At 33.6% G+C, this 25,337-nt stretch overlaps 2 protein-coding genes across 3 annotated transcripts in view; both read right to left on the bottom strand.

Annotated features, from left to right (window-relative positions):
• Positions 1–25,337, bottom strand: part of LOC135212518 (uncharacterized) — a 60,106-nt gene that overhangs the window by 13,553 nt on the left and 21,216 nt on the right. The window lies entirely within an intron of this gene.
• LOC135212517 (uncharacterized) overlaps positions 282–25,337 on the bottom strand; it is a 34,821-nt gene continuing 9,765 nt past the window's right edge. Inside the window, exons 2-4 of one of the 2 annotated variants that reach the window (XM_064246036.1) lie at positions 13,719–13,804; positions 8,403–8,709; positions 282–550 (exon numbers count right to left, since the gene is read on the bottom strand). In XM_064246036.1, coding sequence (XP_064102106.1) covers positions 423–550; positions 8,403–8,709; positions 13,719–13,730 — 447 coding nt within the window. In that variant the 5' untranslated portion in view covers positions 13,731–13,804 and the 3' untranslated portion in view covers positions 282–422. The remainder of the gene's footprint in view (positions 551–8,402; positions 8,710–13,718; positions 13,805–25,337) is intronic. The other variant, XM_064246037.1, reaches the window with a different exon arrangement.

Here is a 25,337-nt window from a genome sequence, read left to right as displayed (position 1 = left end):
TCTGTTGCACTATCTAATAAGTATATGAGGTATTAAAGATGTATATTTTGCCAAGATATCCTCAAGCACGAGATAGTATCCATTCCGTAAACAGAGCTATAAATATCTTCATTAAGGAGATAATTTTGTATTCCTTCAACCTTCTTATTGGATTTAAATCGTGTTGAAGATTTACAGACGGCCAAACTTACAAAGCAAGTCTAACAGCAGAGAATGACGCGTAAGGAAATAGATACTTGTTACGATTTATGCTTTTTATGGGTTAATATTTACTAAGTGTATTTTCGTATTTTACTCACCATCAATTGTACCAGTTGCAGTTGATTGATCAAGTTTATCGCACACTTCCACGGTGTCGCAATGTTTGCACGGAAAATAATCTACAGAAGTTATGTCTTCGAATGCAAAGTAGTTGATACTTCCTATGATAGGGCCTCGCCTGCTTCGAGAAGCATATCTCCCAAACTTCCATCCACTCTGAGTAATATCTTTTTTTTATCGGTATCTCGAGGATCAAACAAATTCTGCGTAGCGGTATTTCCTGGGAAATCTGTAATGAGAGATTAAATGACAAAAATGGCATATTATAACATGTTAATATCTTGTAGATTTGCTGCTAAAATATGATCGCAATATGGTTAAAAACATTGAAATACCTGTGGAAACGCTATCTACGGTTCTTAAATGTATTTTTTTATTAGGATCTGCATCATTTTAAGAGAGTGTGATATTGGTAACATATATATAAAGTTGCGCTCTTTTCGCTAAGAGTTCAATAGTATTTTAAGCATTAATGAATATTAACAAATGCGTAAAACCAATATATATATGTGTGTGTGTGTGTGTTTTATAATTGTCAAGGGTTAATGCCTACAATAGCAGTATTTAATCGTTGTACTTGTGAAGCAGTTTTACAGGTATGAAATTTAAGGCACAGAACGTGTCTTATAAAAAAATCTTAATGTCTGGTGGAAGACAATGTGGAAGAGTAGCAGCAAAATATATAATGGTTCCATGGATGAATATGTACACGTAGTGCACACAAATATAAATATTAGGATCTTGAAGTATTTAAATAGAAGAGGGTCTGCTTATTCTTGTCAAAATAAAATTTCAATTCTGTCTGGAACGTCACAATACTAGTTCTGTATGGACAGCACTTTATTGTAATTACTGACGCCCTTTATTTTTAATATATATGTTTAATTTTTTTTTTTCTCTATCAGAAATATTCTGTAGATACTGCTTGACTAGAGCAGATTCATTTTGATTTGATTACCAGTTGTACTCTAGTGAAACGTCCGGAAGATGATTATTTAGTGAACAATTCGAACGGCAAGAAAATGATCATTTTGGGAGATATAAAAGAACAGCAAGAAAATATCATTTTGGGAGATATAAAGAACGGAAAGAAAATGATCATTTTAGGAGATATAAAAGAACGGCAAGAAAATTATCATTTTGGGAGATAGAAAAGAACGGCAAGAAAATAATTATTTTGGGAGATAGAAAAGAACGGCAAGAAAATAATTATTTTTGGAGATAGAAAAAGCAGAAAATCATTTTTTAAACTTTGGGAGATAGAAAAGAACGGCGAAAATAATTATTTGGGAGATGAAAAGAACGGCCAGAATAATTATTTTGGGAGATAGAAAAGACAAGCAAGAAAAATAATTATTTTTTGGAGATAGAAAAGAAGCAAGAAAATCATTACTTTGGGAGATAGAAAAGAACGGCAAGAAAAATAATTTTTATGCAAGATAGAGAACGGCAAGAAAAATAATTATTTTTGGGAGATAGAAAAAAGAACGGCAAGAAAATAATTATTTTTGTGGAGATAGAAAAGAACAGCAAGAAAAATAACCTTTTGGGAGATAGAAAAGAACGCAAGAAATAATTATTTTGGGAGATAGAAAGAACGGCAAGAAAATAATATTTTGGGAGATAGAAAAAGAACGGCAAAGAAAATAATTATTTTGGAGATAGAAGAACAGCAAGAAAATCATTACTTGGGAGATAGAAAAGAACGGCAAGAAAATTTAATTATTTTGGGAGATAAAAGAACGGCAAAGAAAATAATTATTTTTGGGAGATAGAAAAGAACGGCAGAAAATATTACTTTTGGGAGATAGAAAAAGAACGGGCAAAAAAAAAAATAAAAAAAAAAATTATTTTGGGAGATAGAAAAGAACGGCAAAGGAATGCAAGAAAATAATTATTTTTGGAGATAGAAAAGACCGGCAAGAAAAAATAATTATTTTGGGAGATAGAAAGAAACGGCAGAAAATAAAAATTATTTTTGGGAGTAGAAAAGAACAGCAAGAAATCATACTTTTGGAGATAGGAAAAGAAACGGCAAGAAAAAAAAATTATTTTGGGAGGTAAGGAAAAGAACGGCAAAGAAAATAAATTTTGGGAGATATCAAAAAATGGCAAGAAAATAAAATCATTTTGGGAGATATAAAAGAACGGCAAAAAAATAATCATTTTGGGAGATAGAAAAGACGGCAAGAAAATACTTTTTGGAGATAGAAAAGAACAGCAGAAATCATTACTTTGGGAGATAGAAAAGAACGCAAAAAATAATTATTTTGGGAGTTGGAATAAGTAACGGCAAGAAAATACTATTTTGGGAGATAGAAAAGAACAGCAAGAAAATATCATTTTTGGGAGATATAAAAGAACGGCAAAAAAATAGTCTTTTGGGAGATATAAACAGAATGGCAAAGAAAAATAATCATTTTGGGAGATATAAAAGAACGGCAAAAGAAAATAATCATTTTTGGGAGATAGAAAAGAACGGCAGAAATAATTATTTTTGGGGAAGATGAACAAGAACAGCAGAGAAATCATTACTTTTTTGGGAAGATAAAAAGAACGGCAAGAAAATAATTATTTTGGGAGGTAGAAAAAGAACGGCAAGAAAATAATTATTTTGGGAGATAGAAAAGAACAGCAAGAAAAAATAATCATTTTGGGGATATAAAAAGAACGGCAAAAAAAATAGTCATTTTGGGAGATATAAAAAAGGGAAAAAAAATAGATCCATGGGAAAAGAATAGAAAAAGAACGGCAAGAAAATAATCATTTTGGGAGTAGAAAAAGAACGGCAAGAAAAATCAAAATCATTTTGGGAGATAGAAAAGAATGGTAAGAAAATAATCAGTTTGGGAGTTATAAAAGAACAGCAAGAAAATAATTATTTTGGGAGATATAAAAGAACAGCAAGAAAAGGATAATTTTGGGAGATATAAAAGAACGGTAAGAAAATATTATTTTGGGAGATAGAAAAGAACAGCAAGAAAATAATCATTTTGGGAGATATAAAAGAACGGCAAGAAAATTATCATTTTGGGAGATATAAAAGAACGGAGAGAAACTTATCATTTTGAGAGAGTAGAGAACCGCCGCAAGAAAATAATCATCTTGGGAGATATAAAAGAACGGCAAGAAAAATAATTATTTTGGGAGATATAAAAGAACGGCAAGAAAATAATTACTTTGGAAGATATAAAAGAACACGCAAGAAATTATTATTTTGGGAGGTATAAAAGAACGGCAAGAAAATAATCATTTTAGGAGGTAGAAAATAACGTAAGAAAATAATCATTTTGGGAGATATAAAAGAACTGCAAGAAAATAGTTACTTTGGGAGATATAAAAGAACGGCAAGAACATAATTATTTTGGGAGATATAAAAAACGGCAAGAAAATAAAATAATTATTTTGGGAGATAAGAGAAAGAACCGCAAGAAAATAATTACTTTGGAAGATATAAAGAACAGCAAGAAAATAATTATTTTGAGAGACATAAAGAACCGCAAGAAAATAATAATTTTTGAGATATAAAAGAACGGCAAGAAAATAATTATTTTTGGGAGACATAAAGAACCGCAAGAAAATAATTTACTTTGGGGAGATATAAAACAAAAGCAACGGCAACAAAATAATTTATTTTGAGAGAACATAAAAGAACCGCAAGAAAATATTATTTTTGGAGATATAAAAAGAACGGCAAGAAAATAATTATTTGGGAGACATAAAAGAACGGCAAGAAAATAATTATTTTGGGAGATATAAAGAACGGCAAGAAAATAATTATTTTTTGGGGGATATAAAAGAACGGCAAGAAAATAATTACTTTGGGAGATATTAAAAGAACGGCAATAACATAATTATTTTTGTAGATATAAAAAGAATGGCAAGAAAATAATTACTTTGGGAGAAATAAAAGAACGGCAAGAAAATAATTATTTTGGGAGATATAAAAGAACGGCAAGAAAATAATTACTTTGGGAGATATAAAAGAACGGCAAGAAAATAATTATTTTGGGAGATATAAAAGAACGGCAAGAAAATAATTACTTTGGGAGATATAAAAGAACGGCAAGAAATAATCATTTTGGGAGACATAAAAAGAACGGCAAGAAAATAATTACTTTGGAAGATATAAAAGAACGGCAAGAAAATAATTATTTTTGGGAGATTTAAAAGAACGTCAAGAAAATAATTACTTTGGGAGATATAAAAGAACAGCAAGAAAATAATTACTTTTGGGAGATATAAAAGAACAGCAAGAAAATAATCGTTTTGGGAGATATAAAAGAACGGCAAGAAATATTACTTTGGAAGATATAAAAGAACGTCAAGAAAATAATTACTTTGGGAGATATAAAGAACGGCAAGAAAATAATTACTTTGGAAGATATAAAAAGAACGGCAAGAAAATAATTATTTGGGGAGGTATAAAAGAACGGCAAGAAAATAATTACTTCAGGATATATAAAAAGAACTGCAAGAAAATAATCTTTTTGGGAGATATAAAAGAACGGCAAGAAAATAATTATTTTGGGATAATAAAAGAACGGCAAGAAAATAATCATTTTGGGAAAGATACACGAAGCATTCTTGACAGTCCACATTACTCGTAGATAGCTAGGAATAAGGATCAAGGGGAAAACTTGAGTTTTAATCTAAATATTTATCATGATTACTAACGCATTCTATCTTATAATAACTTTTCAATTATTTCTGTCAAAATCGCACTAAGAAAGAGACATAATTGATGTCGGAAACACACTAAAAAAGAATTAACCTCGCCTTTTACTTATGACGTCACACTTCGACCAGAAAATTCTGTTTATTCGCATAGAACAGCACCTCATCTCCAATGCATCGACAACGATAACTTTGAGTGGCTTCATGATCTTAGTCAAAATGTGCTAGATCGTACTTTTACAGGCTGTTTTCTTAAAGATTTAAGTTTTTGGGTGAGCTGACCTGCCGGAAAGCTCCGAAAACATTTCCCGTGAATGCCATCGCTGTAGCTTCCTATAACAACAGTGATTTTATCATTCTTTTTTAGTATATTTGTTATTTGGCCAACATCCCATAAAAGTGACTACTTATTCCTTTTTGCCAGGAAGAGGTGACAGAAATTACTGGCGCTCAACGCGGAGATTAACTCGAGAAACGGCATGGATGTGGAGGGAACATGTACAATATTGTTTTCTCTTTTTAATAAAAGAACATGTACAATATTTCGACCCGTCTCGTTTTAAAAGGAAAATAAACAGTTTTAAGGTTAAGAGAGAGAGAGAGAGGCTGTGACATTTTTTCATTTCCAATAATGACTTTACTGTGTAAAAGGCCATTTGCTGACAGAGATAGGTTGGTGGACTGTAAATTCTTATTTATTGATAGAGATAGATTGTTTGACTGTATAAATTGTTATTTACTGAAAGAGATAGATTGGTCGACTGGCTAAGTCATCATTTATTGATGGAGGTAGATTGATGGATTGCAAATTATCATTTATTGATAAAAACATATTGATAGAATGTGTAAATTATCATGTATTAATTGAGATGAATAATTAGACTTTAAATTATCATTTATTGATAGAGGTAGATTGGTGGACTGTGTAAATTATCATTTATTGATGGAGATAGATTGAAGGACTGTGTAGAATTATATTTATGGATAGGTGTGGAGAGAAACCGAGAGCTCCATTATGAAGAAATAAGCAAGCAAATTAACCAAAAGTAAATAATATTAAAATGCTAAATATTTTCTCAGGAGAAAGAAGGAAAAAATAATGAGTCAAAGGGCTGTGACCAAAAGAAAATGGGCACTGCTCTTGCAGAGCTTAAACCACCCAGTAATTGGGTGACAGCATTGTATTGTACATATACAAAGGCTCTAAACATGTTTTCAAGAACAGGGCTGTTCATGATATGACAAGTGGTACCAGAGAGTTCAGTCAGTTTGGAGAGGACAGAGCTTTAAACAAAATCTCTAGTGTTCTCTTTCAATGAATTCGTAATTTTATCCATCATTTTTGACGAAAATCATGTTATAAGCGTTCCATCTTATTGTCTGGCCTGTTCTGATATAAGTTGCATGAGGGAATGAATTACAAACGCTGTCATGTGATTTGAGTTCATGCACCTCAAACATGGATATGGAGGTCATTCAGGTTTCATCGTGAAAAATGCCCTTGCAAATCAAGCTCACTGTTCTTCCAAAATGAGTCGCAATTTATTCCTGTCTTCTATACCAGGTTTGCACTATCATCAGTAAAGCCATGTTTTGGGTGCTGAGTTCCTCTTGGCACGTGAAATGAGCCTCAGCGTGCCATATACATGACTTGGTGAACACCCATAAGGAGTATTTTGGCATAGAATTTATCAAATTTTCCTTATTTGACTAACAGAGGTCATGAAATAAATTACAAGAAGTCTGTACTAATCTCCAGACCATAGCTTGAAGGAAAAAATATTTTCACAATTTTCCATCACTTGAACAATCCTAATTTTATTTACGTTATTCAGGGATAGTTTCTTGTTACTGGTTGACCAAGTTTTTGTCATATATTTTTTAGACTGTTGACAACCTTTTGACCATCACCAGCTGTAAAAGATATCTCTTGCCGGATATCAGAACTACTTCATTTAACATGGAACAAAATTTTATCACACCTTGAATCTGTAGCCATTTGTGTAACGGAAGAAGAGGTACATTCGATATTGATAACTTGCTGGATTTCAGTGTCCCCAATTCTGTAGCCTTTGTGTATATGTAGTGTGCTAGTTTTCCCATCTTTCTTCAGCTATGTGCAGTTTTGGTTCGTATCTGTGTAACCTGAAGGTGGTCGATTATGGTATTATTTACGTACTATAGTAGATTCATATCAACCGTGCATTTGATGACTAGGCCTGTCCCTTACGACGCCCCTTATTGGCTGTTGATAAGCCAATCACAGGGCTGGAAACTCTCAGTCTCTCTCGAGAGTTCACAGAGGCAGGGTGCGTGTTCCACCTCTCTTTAGGTATACGTCTTGCAAAAGTATCCCTGAGGAGAGGTGGAACATAGATTCTACCCATGTGAACTCTCACGGGAGACTGAGAGTTTTCAGCCCTGTGGTTGGCTTATCAACAGCAAATCAGGGGCGTCGTAAGGGATTGGCCTAGACATCAAATGCACGGTTGATGTGAATCTGCTACACCATTATCACCGATGTTTGTCGGGTTCTTTATTCGTAGGTTCTATACAAGCGTCTCCTACGCCTGCTGAAGTTCTAGTCGCTGATTTTCTGCTGCCATGTTCTTGTCGTCTTGAAAATCTGCTTAGCCATTTATTTAGCAATATGCTTGGGTAGTCCGTTGTTATACCCATAGTATCCCCTTTTTCATAAGGTAGGGTCCTCTTCATTATGAAATCGTATAGATTTTCTCAAGAAACACATTTTAAGAAAATGGGTTTTTTATTATTATTTTTTTTTTCTAGTGAATAATTCATGGGAGAATGACCATTATTTTTCCTTTCAGATTTATTTCGGTCAATTACGTTTTCTTTTAGGCACTCAAGATGACCTGTGACGTCATCGTAGGAAGAGAGTAATCAGTCATTCTTTTCCAGATTGGCAAGTTCTCAATTCTTGAATCTGGGCTGAACCGGAATTGATGTAGGGAATTTCATCTACAGTTTTCCGAACGGGGAGCACTGTTTAGTGACTGTCGGTTGATTGATTGTTGGAAGAATGGAAATATTTTATAGCGCATTTTTTAATGGAAGAAATGTGATTGTATGCTTATTTTTGTTGTATTGGTTTTGATGTTTATGATTTTTGTTTGACTGAGAAAGAATATTTAAGACCATTATGAATGCGAAAAAAACAAGTTAATATCACAGAAATTCGTTTCATCAGATATAATTATTTCTGTCAAGCAGAGAATATTTTGTACTTTTTGAATGCGAACAAATTAATCATAACATTAGGAAAAACAATTTTTTTAACAACTTTAAAACCATTACTGAATTATGAAACGATTGTAGATTGCACTACATTAGTTAAAGGTTTATTAAAGGTGCTTATTCAACATGCTGTTATCAGGACTTACGTGGGAAGGGTGTTATGTCTACAGTGGCGAAGGCTAACGTGTCGAAGGTTTCGTTTTTGCCATCTGTTAAGAAAGTCAAACTTTTTCCAGAATAGTCTGTGAGGTCGACTTCGAAGGTTGGAGTCATGGTTGGGGTTATATCGGTTGCGTAGAACTCTTCTATTTTCGTTCCAGATTCGATCACTTCAAGTAAAACCATTGTTATATCGTTGACTGAAATTTTAGAACAAGGTAAATTTGAATTGTTCCGAAGCTGCAGCGCTTCTCTTTGCGGTCCTTTCAATTTTGTCGATTTTCCCCTCCACTGCTGAAAGAGAGATCAGATGAATTGGATAAAGATTTTGACAATTCTTGTTCATTTTGCTCATAGTAAATAACTAGAATTTTAATGACAGCGTAGAAAATCTAGGCCGGTAATAATGTTTGTTTACAAGATAACTTCTCATTAACATCCCCCCCGCCCCCCCCACCCCCCCCCCCCCCCCCAAAAAAAAAGCAGCCCCTGGTTCTCATGCGGTAAGGATGAGATATCAGATAGGCCTATTCTAAGATGCAGTTAACTACAGGTATTGCTGCGGTAGCCTACTTGATCTAATTGCAAAGAAAAGTAATATGATTTAGTGTAAATATTTATAAAACAGTACTATCATAGTTATAAAACAGTACTATCATTACTAAAACTATTTTTTATTATATATATTATTATATATTATGATTATTATTGTGGCTATAAACGGATTGTTAATTTTATTTTTCACCTTAATTTCTCTTACTGGGGCATAAATCATCAGACAAAGTGACTTTTCAAACTTTTCGAGGCGATAGAAAGGCAAGAGCAGTGGCTACGTGCTATCAAAAGGGAAGATTATATATATATATATATATATATATATATATATATATATATACATATATATATATATATATATATATATATATATATATATATATATATTTATATCTACCCACATGGGAAAAATAAGAGACGGGGGGGGTGAGGTCCTGACCGGTTTCGGCTTTATTTCAAAAACTTTGACGAAGGATTAATACATAGTATGAAGTCACGAATATATATATATATATATATATATATATATATTATATATATGTATACATACTACAAAGACAATACTGATGAACATACACACAGTTGTGCCTAAGTAAAGGGTCGTATAGACCGAAAGATCTTGGCTTTCTCGTCTTTCCATTTTTGCTCCGCGGCATCAGCTTTATTATACATAGCATCACGTTTTACATACTTCGTGATCAAGTTATCTATCTATCTATAAATATATATAATATATATATATATATATATATATGTATGTATGTATAATATATATGTATGTATATATATATATAATTGTATATATATATATATAATATATATATATATATATATATATATAGTATACAAGCAGCAGGAAGATGTCATGGATTGTGGTAACTACGGGGGAATGGAACTAACAGAGCATGGATTTAAAGTTTTAGAGAGAGTACTGGGTGAGAGATTAAAGGAGATTGTAAAGATTGGGAAACAGCAGTATGGATTCAGGAGAGGAAGAAGGACGGTGGATGCCATCTTTAGAGTAAGACAGCTACAGGAAAACAGGCTAGAGGGGAAACCAGGAGCTCTATTGTCATTTATAGGCCTAAAGAAAGCATACAATAGAATCCCAAGAGAAGTGATGTTTTGGTGTTTGAGGAAAAGGAAAGTCCCAGAAAAGTTGGTTAGGCTGGTTGCCATGATATATCAAAGAACGAACACAAAAGTAATAAGTGCAGTTGGGGAAACAGAAAACTTTGAATTTAGTGTTGGATTACATCAGGGGTCAGCATTAAGTCCATTTTTGTTTGTGGTGGTCGTGGATGTGTTGAGTGAAGAGATCAGGAATAAAGAGCTGTGGGAGTTGTAGCCGACGATCTGGTGATTGCTGCTGAAAATGAGGAGGACCAACAGAGAAGGGTTGGAGAGTGGCAGGAGTCTTTAGTGAGGGGTGGCTTAATGGTGAGAGTGAATAAAAACAGGTTTTGCTGAGCAGTAGGGAAGGTAGAGACAGAAAAGTAATAATACAACAAAGAAGAGGCTCGATTATAAAACAAACAGAAGTTTAAATACGTAAGATCTACTTTAAGCCAAGTGTTAGGCTGTGAGATTGACAGTAGGATAAAAGCCGATGGGGGAAGTGGAGAGAGGTATCTGGAGTAGTATGTGATAAGAAAATGCCAATCAAGCTAAAGGTCCAGATGTATACCATAGTGATAAGATCAGTGTTATTGTATGGATCGGAAAACAGGGATTCTAAAAGAAAGATGAAGTAAAGCTTCAGAGAACAGAGATGAGAATAATGAGGTGTACTATGGGAATATCACTGCTTGAGAGATTGGAAAATGATGAAATAAGAAGGGCAGGCTTATTAAAGATTACAGAGGTGATTAGGGATTCAGGTTAAGATGGTAGGGACATGTGTTGAAGATGGGTGACGAGGTGAGAGTGAAGAGGGCTTAGGAGGAATCTGCTAGAGGAAGAAGATCGAGAGGGAGACAGAGGATTAGATGGCGAGATAAAGTGAAGGAAGATATGGAGAGAAGAGGTTGGTGGAGGATGATGATGCCTTTGATAGAAGGCAGTGGACAAGGCACATCAGGTAACCGACCCTTTAATGTTGGGATAACGGTGGGAAAAAAGAAGATAGTATGTATTATATATGTACATATATATATATATATGTGTATATATATATATATATATATATATATATATATATATATATATATATATATATATATGAATAACTTAATCACGAAGTATATAAAACGTGATGCTATGTATAAATAAAGGTTTTTTTTGCCACGAAGGAAAAAAATGAAAAAGCGAGATAGCCGAGTACTTTCGGTCCTATTCGGACCCTTTACTGAGGCAAACTGATTTTACAAAGAACACCATAGTCAAAAGGTAAGGCGTTAATAATACAAAACTGGACACTACCAGATTAGCCACAAGGGCGATTTTCACTCTACAGAGAGGAGAGTCGCCATAGGCTAGCCACACCTTGAAGGATACCCGTAGTAAACAAGTGATTCTTCCAGAAAAACAGTACATTTTGAAAACAACACGGGAGCATATACAATTTAATATCATGAATTTTTACACAAATTTTCCCAACAAAAATTATTATTAATGAAAAGACAAAAGAAAATATAATAAATATATATATATGTCGAGCAAGAGAAAGAGGGAGAGAGAATATCGAACCAGAGAGAGAGAGAAGAGAGAGAGAGAGAGAGAGAGAAAGAAATAATAACTATATACATGTGGGACTAATTTATTATACAAATCACTAATAAAACAACCTAAATCTTAGTCTGGGAATGTACAATTTGGACCCATATAATTTGTAAGATGTTTATGAAGGACCTCAAAATAAATGAACAACTAATAAATTAGTCCCACATGATATATTATTATTTCTCTCTCTCTCTCTCTCTCTCTCCTCTCTCTCTCTCTCTCTCTCTCTCTCTCTCTCTCTCTGGTTCGATATTCTCTCTCCCTCTTTCTCTTGCTCGATATATATATATTTATATTTTTCTTTCGTCTTTTCATTAATAATAATTTTTGTTGGGAAATTTTGGGTAAAAATTCATGATATTAAATTGTATATGCTCCCGTGTTGTTTTCAAAATGTACTGTTTTTCTGGAAGAATCACGTTGTTTACTACGGGTATCCTTCAAGGTGTGGCTAGCCTATGGCGACTCCTCCTCTCTGTAGAGTGAAATTCGCCCTTATGGCTAATCTGGTAGTGTCAGTTTTGTATATTAAGCCTTCTTTTGACTATGGTGTTCTTTGTAAAATCAGTTTGCCTCAGTAAAGGGTCCGAATAGGACCGAAAGTACTCGGCTATCTCGCTTTTTCATTTTTTCCTTCGTGGCAAAAAAACATTTTTATATATAGATATATATATATATATATATATATATATATATATGTATATATATATATATATATATATATATATATATATATATATATATATATATATACAGCATAGACATCTTAGTAGGCTTACCGACATCTCAACTTGGGCTAATAACTATTTTAGAATATTTTTACTTGAATGCTGCAAACGTGAACATATTTCATAACGAAGTTTAATCATTTACTGATGCATACATACGTTACTACTTACAGAGAGATGCAATATAAGAGAAGGCTTTTTAAATACGATTCAAAATACGAACTACCTTTGTAATCAAACAATGGTTTTAAAATTAATTTCATCTATCATTAGTGTTACCATCTTATCTGTGCTTTGTAAAGATTTGAATTTTCTACGAATATATGCAAGCGATTTTGAACTCTTCCACGGTTCTTAAATGTATACATAAGCCAAGTGGGAATGCATCAACGGACTGCTGAGCCAGTTCTCCCTTAGGGAAGTGAAGTTTAGTTATTGGGAGCATTTGAAAGAAAAAGGTTGAAGAGTAAGAACTGAAAGGGCCAGAAATGAGCAGATATGGAGAAGATTGGTAATCAGGTTACTGTAGGTGATCGGAGGATTAGTATTCCAAAGTGGTTGGTTTATGACGAAGAAATGGAAGTTGGTAAGAAAGGTAAAATGATGAGGATCTAGGAAGGCTGATGAGAGAAAGAAATAGAAAATTCTGGCAAAATGTATTGAAAGAGACGCAGAAAAGATAGTCTTCAACATCTAGGAGGCGCGAGAATGCAGGCAGAGTAGGAGTGAGTGACGCAGTGTATGTGGGGAGTTCGACAAGCCACTGATGAAGTGGCTAATATTGTTGATTATTTTGGCATAGGAGGTATATCTGTGATTCACCAATTGAAGTGGAAATGTATCAGACATTGTCTTTTTTCTCTATGGAGGCAACCGTTATGTGAAAGGTCCTACTTTATCGCTTGAGTTTCCCCTAGTGGAAACGGCTTAGTTTGCAACTGTATTAAACTCAAAATAATAATATATATTCGTCATTGCCGTATTGTATGTTCGTAATATTAAAATGGTTCAGAAAATACAATGGGAAAACATTCTGTCGGCGAAAACAGCAAATAAATGGAAACTTGATATGAGATAACTTTTCTAAATGGAATCTTTTTTGTAAATGATTGACTGCCAAGAGTCTTTAAACACTTAGCGAATTGCCACTATATTTTAATGGAATACTATTTTTTAAACTGAATGCTTATGAAATGTCTTTAAATGCAGAGCGAGTGGTAACCACACATTTTAGCATGAATTGTACTCAATAAAATAGCCGAGACAAGAATAAGTGAGTGCCGGTACCGATTTACCCACCTGGATCACCATCGTTTTCTTGTTGGTCCAGATTTCACCCCAGTCACCAAAAACAACAGCGCAGTTATCCAGAGCCACTTCATTTCCTGTGAAGGAAAGGACAAATTATTACTTGCAGTACATTATTACACCTCAAAGCAAAGAAAGAAACTGTTGTTGATCTTTGAATCTGGTATTATTTGGCTGATAAAGTCTTTCAGCGTGTTTTATTACTTAAATGTGTCTGATATTCAAGATGTTAACATACCAGTCATTCAGAAATTTACATTCGGTGAACGTGATGTAAATTCATCTGTATTGAAACTATTCACGGTGTCAGGGAAAGATCTGTTGACTCTTGTGGTCCTTAATTCAGTATTGCTAGGTTAGTATACGATATAATCCTTAACCCATAACCTTCATTGTATTCTTAATGATAAAGTGAATTATGAAAAAGAAACCCACAAAATTACTGTGTATAACGTGTTTACTAATAAGTATTTACATTATATTTTACTCAACACTCGAGTAATTTCATGTCCTATCTGTGGCCCTTATTCAAGGGATGCGTAGGTTGTCATCCTGGGTCCTTGAAGGCCCAGCAGTCTTTAGACCCAGGCCAGGATGACAACCTACGCATCTCTTGAATAAGGGCCACAGATAGGGCCTGAAAGTACTCGAGTGTTGAGTAAAATAAAAAAGTAAAACTTATAAGTAAACACGTTATACACAGTAATTTTGTGGGTTTCTTTTTCAATCTTCAGAAGAAAACACACATTCCTCCAGCAGATTCATCAAAAAAATCTCCAAATTGGATAAGCAGTGGTGATAAATGGCCGGGGAATGATGAGGCCAGATGGCTGCAGTTCTGACCTGCAGGGCGCCGTCTCGTTTCTGTCTGTGTCACTCCATTCAGGGTTTTCTGAGTTAGGTTTTGTTTTTTATGAGTTTTTTTTTTCTGTGAGGAATTGGGGGGGGGGGGGGGGGTGTCAGACAAATGTCACGATTTCTATTACTACAGTTGGAATATGGCAAGCTGTGTGTGGCCTCTTTTTGGATTGGGACCAGTTGTGTGAAGGTGTAATACGAGATTCCTAGAGGTAATGGAGTTAGCGTGTATTATATTAACAACGTGATATCCTTATATATAAGCCGTCTAATACTTCTTTCTATAATATTGTATAAACCGTCTAACCCTTCTTCCTATAATATTATGTAAACCGCCTAACACTTCTTTCTAAAACAAGTTCGGTTTGAGTTGTGAGATTTTAAGTTACTTATAAAGGATGCATCTTTCTAAAGTATGCAAGTGAATGGACGATATGTGTGTGCCCTATTTTCAGTATTATCGCCAAAAATTCAGAAGCATTAGGAAACGCCACCTTCAAGCTATTTGCATGAATACAAATTATATCTGAAAATAGGTTGGAGTTTTCCCTGTCATATTAAGTCTAACAAGGCATAAAACTTCCTGCCGTAAGGGGCTGGAACAACGAAACACCATGCAAGGCGTGATCTGTCTAAATTTATTTTCTCATTTTTTAATAAGTGGGGTCTCTTCTTTCTGTATTTCCCTTTACCACCTCGTCTTACTTCTTCCTAATGAACACCATATTCTTTGGAAGGTTGAATTTCAACCCAATGAATAGGTTTCATCATCTTCTTCTTCTCTTCATCAAGAATAATAATAATAATAATAATAATAATAATAATAATAATAATAATAATAATAACCAAGAGATGAAGGACACGATCAGGAAAGAATATATGCAGAGACTCAAGGCGATACTCAAGTCAAAACTCACGCCGGAAATATAATAAAAGCCATAAACACATGGGCAGTGCCAGTAATCAGATACAGCGCAGGAATAGTGGAATGGACGAAGGCAGAACTCCGCAGCATAGATCAGAAAACCAGGAAACATATGACAATACACAAAGCATTACACCCAAGAGCAAATACGGACAGACTATACATAACACGACAGGAAGGAGGGAGAGAACTACTAAGTATAGAGGACTGCGTCAACATCGAAAACAGAGCACTGGGGCAATATCTGAAAACCAGTGAAGACGAGTGGCTAAAGAGTGCATGGGAAGAAGGACTAATAAAAGTAGACGAAGACCCAGAAATATACAGAGACAGGAGAAAGACAGACAGAACAGAGGACTGGCACAACAAACCAATGCACGGACAATACTGAGACAGACATAAAGAACTAGCCAGCGATGACAAATGGCAATGGCTACAGAGGGAGAGCTAAAGAAGGAAACTGAAGGAATGATAACAGCGGCAACAAGATCAGGCCCTAAGAACCAGATATGTTCAAAGAACGATAGACGGAAATAACATTCTCTCCCATAATTTAGTAGGAAGTGCAATACGAAAAATGAAACCATAAACCACATAGCAAGTGAATGCCCAGCACTTGCACAGAACCAGTACAAAAAGAGGCATGATTCAGTGGCAAAAGCAAAACCCTCCACTGGAAGCCTGTGCAAGAAACATCAGCTACCTTGCAGTAATAAGTGGTACGAGCACAAACCTGAGGGAGTGATAGAAAAACGATCAGGCAAAGATCCTCTGGGACTATGGTATCAGAACGGATAGGGTTGATACGTGCAAACAGACCAAGACGTGACGTTTGATTGACAAAGTCAAGAAGAAAGTATCATTCATTGATGTCGCAATACCATGGGACACCAGAGTTGGAAGAGAAAGAGAGGGAAAAATGGACAAGTATCAAGATCTGAAAATAGAAATAAGAAGGATATAGGATATGCCAGTGGAAATCGTACCCATAATCATAGGAGCACTAGGCACGATCCCAAGATCCCTGAAAAGGAATCTAGAAAAACTAGCAGGCTGAAGTAGCTCCAGGACTCATGCAGAAGAGTGTGATCCTAGAAACGGCACACTTAGTAAGAAAAGTGATGGCTCCTAAGGAGGCAGGATGCAACCCGGAAACCCAACGGACACATAAATAAACCACCACCAGTCGAATTGGAGGACTGTGATAGAGTAAAAAAAAAAAAAAAAAAAATAATAATAATAACTATAATATAATAATAATAATAATAATAATAATAATAATAATAATAATAATAATAATAATAACAATAATAATAATAATGATATGACTAAAGCCTAATGCATAGTGGGGATGTCTAATAATCAATAATAATATAATATGACTAAAGCCTAATGCATAGTGGGGATGTCTAATAATAATAATAATAATAATATAACTAAGCCTAATGCATAGTAGGGATGTCTGATAATAATAATAATATGACTAAAGCCTAATGCATGGGTGGTGGGATGTCTATAATAATAATTAATAATAATAATAATATATGACTAAAGCCTAATGCATAGTGGGATGTCTAATAATAAATAATAATAATAATATGACCTAAGCCTATGCATAGTGGGGATGTCTAATAATAATAATAATAAAAATATGACTAAAGCCTAATGCATAGTGGGGATGTCTAATAATAAAATATAATATGACTAAAGCCTAATGCATAGTTGGGATGTCAAATAATAATAATAATAATAATAATAATAATATAACTGAAGCCTAATGCATAGTGGGGATGTCCTAATAATAATAAGAATAATAATAATAATACTAAAGCCCAATGCATAGTGGGGATGTCTAATAATATATTAACTTGACCACCTACACCCCATCCCCTGAAGAAAGAGGACATACTCAAGAAAGGCCTGAATTGCCACTTCATCTCTCGCCCCCCCCGTCCCCTTAATAAAAGGATGGAGATAGAATATCTTACGGAGACGATAATGAACAAGAAAGCCTTGGGAATGTACACACCACCGACGCCCTTCAACCTCTCCTCTTAGCAGAAGCCCTTACAGACCGAGGAACTTATAAAAGTGACATCGTCGATCACCGTCTGCGGGATGCTGCTAAAAGCTTGAGAGAAAACAAGACATCACCGTCAGGAGAGCCGACAAGACCCGCAGCCCTAGTACTTATCAAGACTACCGAATATAGACAAAAAAATCGACGAGATCTCGCCGATACCACTAAGTTTCGACGTATTACTAAGAACCCCGTAGACGACATTAAACGCGAAGCCAATAGAATCATAGAAACTGTCAACGCAGCCACTAACGCCTTACACCTCTCTAGTATTTCTGGATATTACAACCTCGGGTACATCTACGGTAATGTGAAAACTCATAAACATGGAAACCCTTTAAGACCTATCATTAGCCAAATACCAGCACCCACATACCGCCTTGCTAAACAACTAAATACTATTCTCACCCCCTACATCCCCAGCACACATAGTTTTGAAGTCGTCTGCGGAGTTTTCTGCAAGCCTTAAGATCCGCGCCCCCTGGAGTCAGTATTGCATCGATGGATGTAGAGTCGCTGTTTACTAACGTTCCTGTAGATGAAACCATCGAAATGATCCTTGAACGTGTCTACAGAGACCCATCCACCGATCCGCTGAATATCCCCGTACACGCCCTTCGCTCTCTGCTGGAAATATGCACCAAGAAGGCTCCCTTCATTAACCACCATGGCCATATGTACTTACAAAATCGATGGTGTAGCGATGGGTATCCCCCCTCGGGGTCCTGTTTGCGAACTTTTACATGGGCATGGTGGAGGAGCGTGTCTTAGGAGCATTAGGAAGCCATCTATATACGTAAGATATATAGATGACACTTTCATCCAAGCAGGAACTAGGGAGGAGATCGAGGAAATACGTCAAAACCTTCCACACCAACAGCCGTTTTACGATTTGCCATCGAATATAGCCGTGATGGCCGTCTTCCCTTCCTGGACGTCCTGGTTGAACAGAAGGAGGGGTGCGTTCGCTAAACGGGTTTTACACGAAGCCCACGAACCTGGGAATGTGTCTGAAACGGCGAGAGTGAATGCCCTGAACGCTATAAGGACACCACATCAGCGCCTACGTCAGGAGAGCTCTTTCCCCATTGTTCAACATGGGCAGACACCCATAAGGAAGATGGAACGTGCAGCCCAGGTCCTAGTAAACAACGGACACACCAACCGAAGCATCCAGAACGTCTTCAGGAAGAGCATGAAGAATGGTACCTACAGGAACCCCGCCCAGACCCCCAGCAGAAAATTAAGTTTTTTCTACAAGGGCCACCTTCCATCGGCGGTATAAAGAAGACGAGCGAGCCCTACGGGAAATAATCAGGAATCACGTTTCCCCGACCGACAACAACAAGCAGATCAACTTGATCATATTTTTATACAAGTAAAAACATGCAGTCTTATATATGAAAAATAACCCCGCACCGTTGCAGGATCCCTTGAAGAGGACGAACGTCATTTACAGATACACGTGCCCAATCCGAGGATGCCTCGGAACTTACATCGGGATGACGTCAATGCGCCTCTCCAAAAGGATCTCCTGTCCACGCGCAGGAAGGAGCGGTATTTAATCATGCAAGGACTGCCCATAATAAAAGAATCCGACGCAGCGACATCGTCGGTAACTTCGAGGTTATCGACCAGGCACCCGATCTACGTCGTTTGCGAATCTTAGAAGCGCTGCACATCGGGAGGGAGAAGCCCAGTTTGAACATCACACAGGAGACCTTCCTCCTCCCCACCGCCGTTAGGAGAGCAGCAGACACCGCCCCACAACGACCATCGCACCAGAGGGATCCTGAGGATGATAGAAGCATTGCTCTCATCCTGAGGACGTCCCTAGTAACCCTGAGGGTGATCGCAGCTCAAGCTCTCGCCCTGAGGACGACCTGGTAGCACGCCCTTCGAGGGGACCTCCACCATCACCATAAGGATGAGGCTCCGCCCACGAAGAGGACAGCCAACCAGCAACGGGCCCCCTGATGACATCGCTCGTGACGTCACAGGTATTGCCCAATGAAAGTGAGGTACCTGTTTCTTCAAGCCAACCGAATGCAATAAATAGCGTGAATACATCTGACACAGACCATTGCACTCGCGATCCCGTCCCGAAGATGGCCAAACGAGGTGGCCGAAACATGTAGACGCCTTGAACAACCAGAAAAGAAGAAATAACAAGAATACCGGATAGACCCCTGACGACTACGGCCTGTTCCCGACCTACGAAACCCACCTGTATACCTGTTGACGACCCCAGCCTGTCCCTGATAAACCAGTTTTTGCTTTTGATAACACCAGCCCGACCGGAAATTTCCGTTGACGACCTACAGCACGATGAACATTGGACAGCTGCTTTATAATACCAGCGTGCCAGAAAGGAAAATCATAAGGAGAATTGAAAGAATATTGTACAAAATCATTCTGTGAATTCTGCCATTATTTTTAATAAAATAATAATAATAATATGACTAAAGCCTAATGCACAGTGGGGATTCATAATAATAATAATAATAATAATAATATATGACCAAAGCCTAATGCATAGTGGGGATGTCTAATAATAATAATAATAATAATAATAATATAACTAAAGCCTAATGCATTGTGGGGATGTCTAACAATAATAATAATTATAATAATATAAATAAAGCCTAATGCACAGTGAGGATGTCTAATAATAATAATAATATAAATAATAATCATAATAATATAACTAAAGCCTAATGCATAGTGGGGATGTCTAATAATGATAATAATAATAATCATAATATAACTAAAGCCTAATGCATAGTGGGGATGTCTAATAATGATAATGATAATATAACTAAAGCCTAATGCATAGTGGGGATGTCTATTAATAATAATATAACTAAGCCTAATGCATAGTGGGGATGTCTAATAATAATAATAATATGACTAAACCATAATGCATGGTGGGGATGTGTAATAATAATAATAATAACCATAATAATAATAATATGACTAAACGCCTAATGCATAGTGGGGATGTCTAATAATAATAATAATATATAACTAAAGCCTAATGCATAGTGGGGATGTCTAATAATAATAATAAGAATATGACTAAAGCCCTAATGCATAGTGGGGATGTCTAATAATAATAATAATGATATGATTAAAGCCTAATGCATATTGGAGATGTCCTAATATAATAATAATAATATGACTAAAGCCTAACGCACAGTGGGGATGTCTAATCAATAATACTAATAATATAACTAAAAGCCTAATGCAATGGTGGGGGATGTCTAATAATAATATATAAATAATGATCAAAATAATATAAACTAAAGCCTAATGCAAAGTGGGGATGTCTAATAATAATAATAACTAATAATAACAATAATAATATTAAACTAAAGCCTAATAAGCATAGTGGGGATGTCTAATAAATAATATTATAAGTAATGACTAAAGCCTAATGCAAAGTGGGGATGTCTAATAATTAATAATATAAAATAAACACAAATAATTAAAATAAAGCCTAAGCCTAATGCAGTGGGGATGTCTAATAAATAATAATAATAATATGACTAAAGCCTAATGCATAGGGGGGTGGGGTTTAATAATAACAATAATGATAATAATATAAACTAAAGCCTAATGCATAGTGGGGATGTCTAATGATAATAATAATAATATAACTAAAGCTTAATGCATAGTGGGGATGTCTAATAATAAATAATAATAATAATAAAAATAATAATAATATAATATAACTAAAGCCTAATGCATAGTGGTGATGTCTAAATAATAAAAATATGACTAAAGCCTAATGCATAGTGGGGATGTCTAATAATAATAATAATAATATAACTAAAGCCTAATGCATAGTGGGATGTCTAATAATAATAATATAATAATATAACCTAAAGCCACCTAATGCCAATAGTGTGGATGTCTAAATAATAATAATAAATAATATAACTAAAGCCTAATGCATAGTGGGGATGTCTAATATAAAATATGGACTAAAGTCTAATGCATAGTGGGGATGTCTAATAATAATAATAATAAATAATAAAATAATAATAATAATAATAATAATATGAACTAAAGCCTAATGCATGTGGGGATGTCTAATAATAATAATAATAATAATAGTAATAATAAATGATAATATAACTAACAAAGCCTAATGCCATAGTGGGGATGTCTAATAATAATAATAATAATAATAATAATAAAAAACTAAAGCCTAATGCATAGTGGGAATGTCTAATAATAATAATAATAATAATAATAATATAACTAAAGCCTAATGCATAGTTGGGGATGTCCTAATAATAATAATAATAATAATAATAATATAACTAAAGCCTAATGCATAGTGGGGGATGTCAGATACTAATAATAATATAGACTACAGCCTAATGCATAGTGGAGATGTCTAATAAAATAATAATAATAATAATAATAATAATAATAATAATAATAATAATAATAATATAAATATAACTAAAGCCTAATGCATAGTGGGGTGTCTAATGATACTAATAATAATATAACTAAAGCCTAATGCATAGTGGGGATGTCTAATAATAATAATAATAATAGACTAAAAGCCTAATGCATAGTGGGATGTCTAATAATAATAATAATAATAACATACAAATAAAAGCCTAATGCATAGTGGGGATGTCTAATATAATATTAATAATAATAATAATAATAATACAACTAAAGCCTAATGCATAGTGGGGATGTCTAATAATAATAAAGAATAATATAACTAAAGTCTAATGCATGTTGGGGATGTCTAATAATAATAATAATAATATAACTAAAAGCCTAATGCATATGTGGCTAATAATAATAATAATAATATAATAATAAATAATAAAAGCCTAATGCATAGTGGGATGTCTAATAACAATAATAATAAAATAATAAAAATAATATAACTAAAGTCTAATGCATAGGTGGGATGTCTAATAAATAATAATAATATAACTAAAGCCTAATGCATAGTGGGGATGTCTAATAATAATAATATTAATAATAATAATAATAATATAACTAAAGCCTAATGCATAGTGGGGATGTCTAATAATATAATAATAATAATATAACTAAGCCTAATAAGCATGTGGGGATGTCTAATAATAATAATAATATAATATGACTAAAGCCTAATGCTAGTGGGGGAGTCTAATAATAATAATAATAATAATAATAATAATAATAATAAAATAATAAATAATAATAATATAACTAAAGCCTAATGCATAGTGGGGGATGTCTAATAAAAATTATAATAATATGACCTAAGGCCTAAATGCATGGTGGTGGATGTCTAATAATAATAATAATAATATAACTAAAGCCTAATGCATAGTGGGGATGTCAATAATAATAATAATAATATGACTAAGGCCTAACTGCATGGTGGAGAGGTCTAATAATAATAATAATATAACTAAAGCCTAATGCATAGTGGGATGTCTAATAATAATAATAATAATAATATATGACTAAAGCCTAATGCATAGTGGGGATGTCTAAAATAATAATAATAATAAATAATAGACTTAAAGCCCTAATGCATAGTGGGGATGTCTAATAATAATAATAATAATAATAATAATAATATAACTAAAGCCAAATGCTTAGTGGGGATGTCCTAATAATAATAATTAATATAACTAAAGCCTAATGCATAGTGGGGTGTCTAATAATAATAATAATAATAACTGACTAAAGCCTAATGCATGTGGGGATGTCTAATAATAATAAATAATAATAATAAATATGACTAAGCCTAATGCATAATATAGGGATGTCTAAATAATAATAAAATAGTAATAATAATAAATAACTAGCCTAATGCATAGTGGGGGGAGTTCCTAATAATAATAATAAGACTATAAACTAAAATCCTAATGGCCCAATAGGTGGGGATGTCTAATAATATAAATAATAATATACTAAAGCCTAATGCATAGTGGGGTGATGTCTAATAAAAATCAATATAATATGGAACTAAACCCGAATGCAATGGTTGGGGGATGTCTAATAATAATAATAATTAATAATAAATAAACTAATGCCTTAAGTGGGGGATGTTCTAATAATAATAATAAATATAATGAACTAAAGCCAAGATGCATAAGTGGTGGATGTCTAATAATAAGAATGAAATATAACTAAAGCCTAATGCATAGTGGGGATGTCTAATAATAATAATAATAATATAACTAAAGCCTAATGCATAGTGGGGAGTCTAATAAAATTATAATTAATATGACTAAACCTAATGCACAGGTGGGGATGTCTAATAATAATAATAATAATATAACTAAACCCTAATGCTATGGGGGGATGTATAATAATAATAATAATAATATGACTAAAGCCAAATCATAGGCGGGGACTAATAATTATTAATGATATTAACTAAAGCCTAATGCATAGTGGGGGATGTCTAATATAAATAATATAATAATAATAATAATAAATCAATAAACAAAATATAACTAAAGCCTATCCCCCCATAAAATGGGGTGTCTAATCTAATAATAATAATAATAAATAATAATAATAATAATAATAATAATAATAAATATGACTAAGCCTATGCATAGTGGGGAGTCTAATAATAATAAATAAAATAATAAAAATAATATGACTAAAGCCTAATCAATATGTCTAATAAAAGAATAATAATAATAATAATAATTTTTTCTAATAATAATAATAATAATAATTATAACTAAAGCCTAATGCATAGTGGGGATTGTCTAATAATAAAATATAATTATAATAATATAACTAAAGCCTAATGCATAGTGGGATGTCTAATAATAATAATATAATAATTAAACTAAAGCCTAATCATAGGGGGATGTCTATAAATCAATAATAATTATATAAATAACTATAGTCTAATGCATAGTGGGGATTTCCTAATAATAATAATAATAATATAAAATTAACTAAAGCCTAATGCATAGTAGGGATGTCTAATATATTAATAATAATAATATGACTAAACCCTAATGCATGGTGGGGATGTCTAAATAATAATATAATAATATGACTAAATCCTAATGCATAGTGGGGATGTCTAATAATAATAATAAATAATAATAATAATATAACTAGAGCCTAATGCATAGTAGGGATGTCTAATAATAATAATAATAATAATAAATAATAATAATAATAATAATAATAATATAACTAAAGCTAAATGCATAGTGGGGATATCTAATAAAAATAATAATAATATGACTAAGGCCTAATGCCATAGTGTGGGGGGATCTAATAATAATAATATAATAATAATAATATAACTAAAGCCTAATGCATAGTGGGGATGTAAAACAAATAATAAAATAATAATATATGACTAAGGCCTCAATGCATGGTGGAGATGTCTAATAATAATAATAATATAACTAAAGCCTAATGCATAGTGGGGATGTCTAATAATAATAATAATAATAATATGACTAAAGCCTAATGCATAGTGGGGATGTCTAATAATATAATAATAATAATATGACTAAAGCCTAATGCATAGTGGGGATGTCCAATAATAATAATAATAATAATAATAATAATGATAATATAACTAAAGCCTAATGCTTAGTGGGGATGTCTAATAATAATAATAATAATATAACTAAAGCCTAATGCATAGTGGGGATGTCTAATAATAATAATAATAATAATATGACTAAAGCCTAATGCATAGTGGGGATGTCTAATAATAATAATAATAATAATA

This window comes from Macrobrachium nipponense, chromosome 41 (genome assembly GCF_015104395.2).
Source record: "Macrobrachium nipponense isolate FS-2020 chromosome 41, ASM1510439v2, whole genome shotgun sequence".
In the NCBI taxonomy this organism is placed as follows: Eukaryota; Metazoa; Arthropoda; class Malacostraca; order Decapoda; family Palaemonidae; genus Macrobrachium; species Macrobrachium nipponense.
This window is presented reverse-complemented; position numbering and strand designations above follow the sequence as displayed.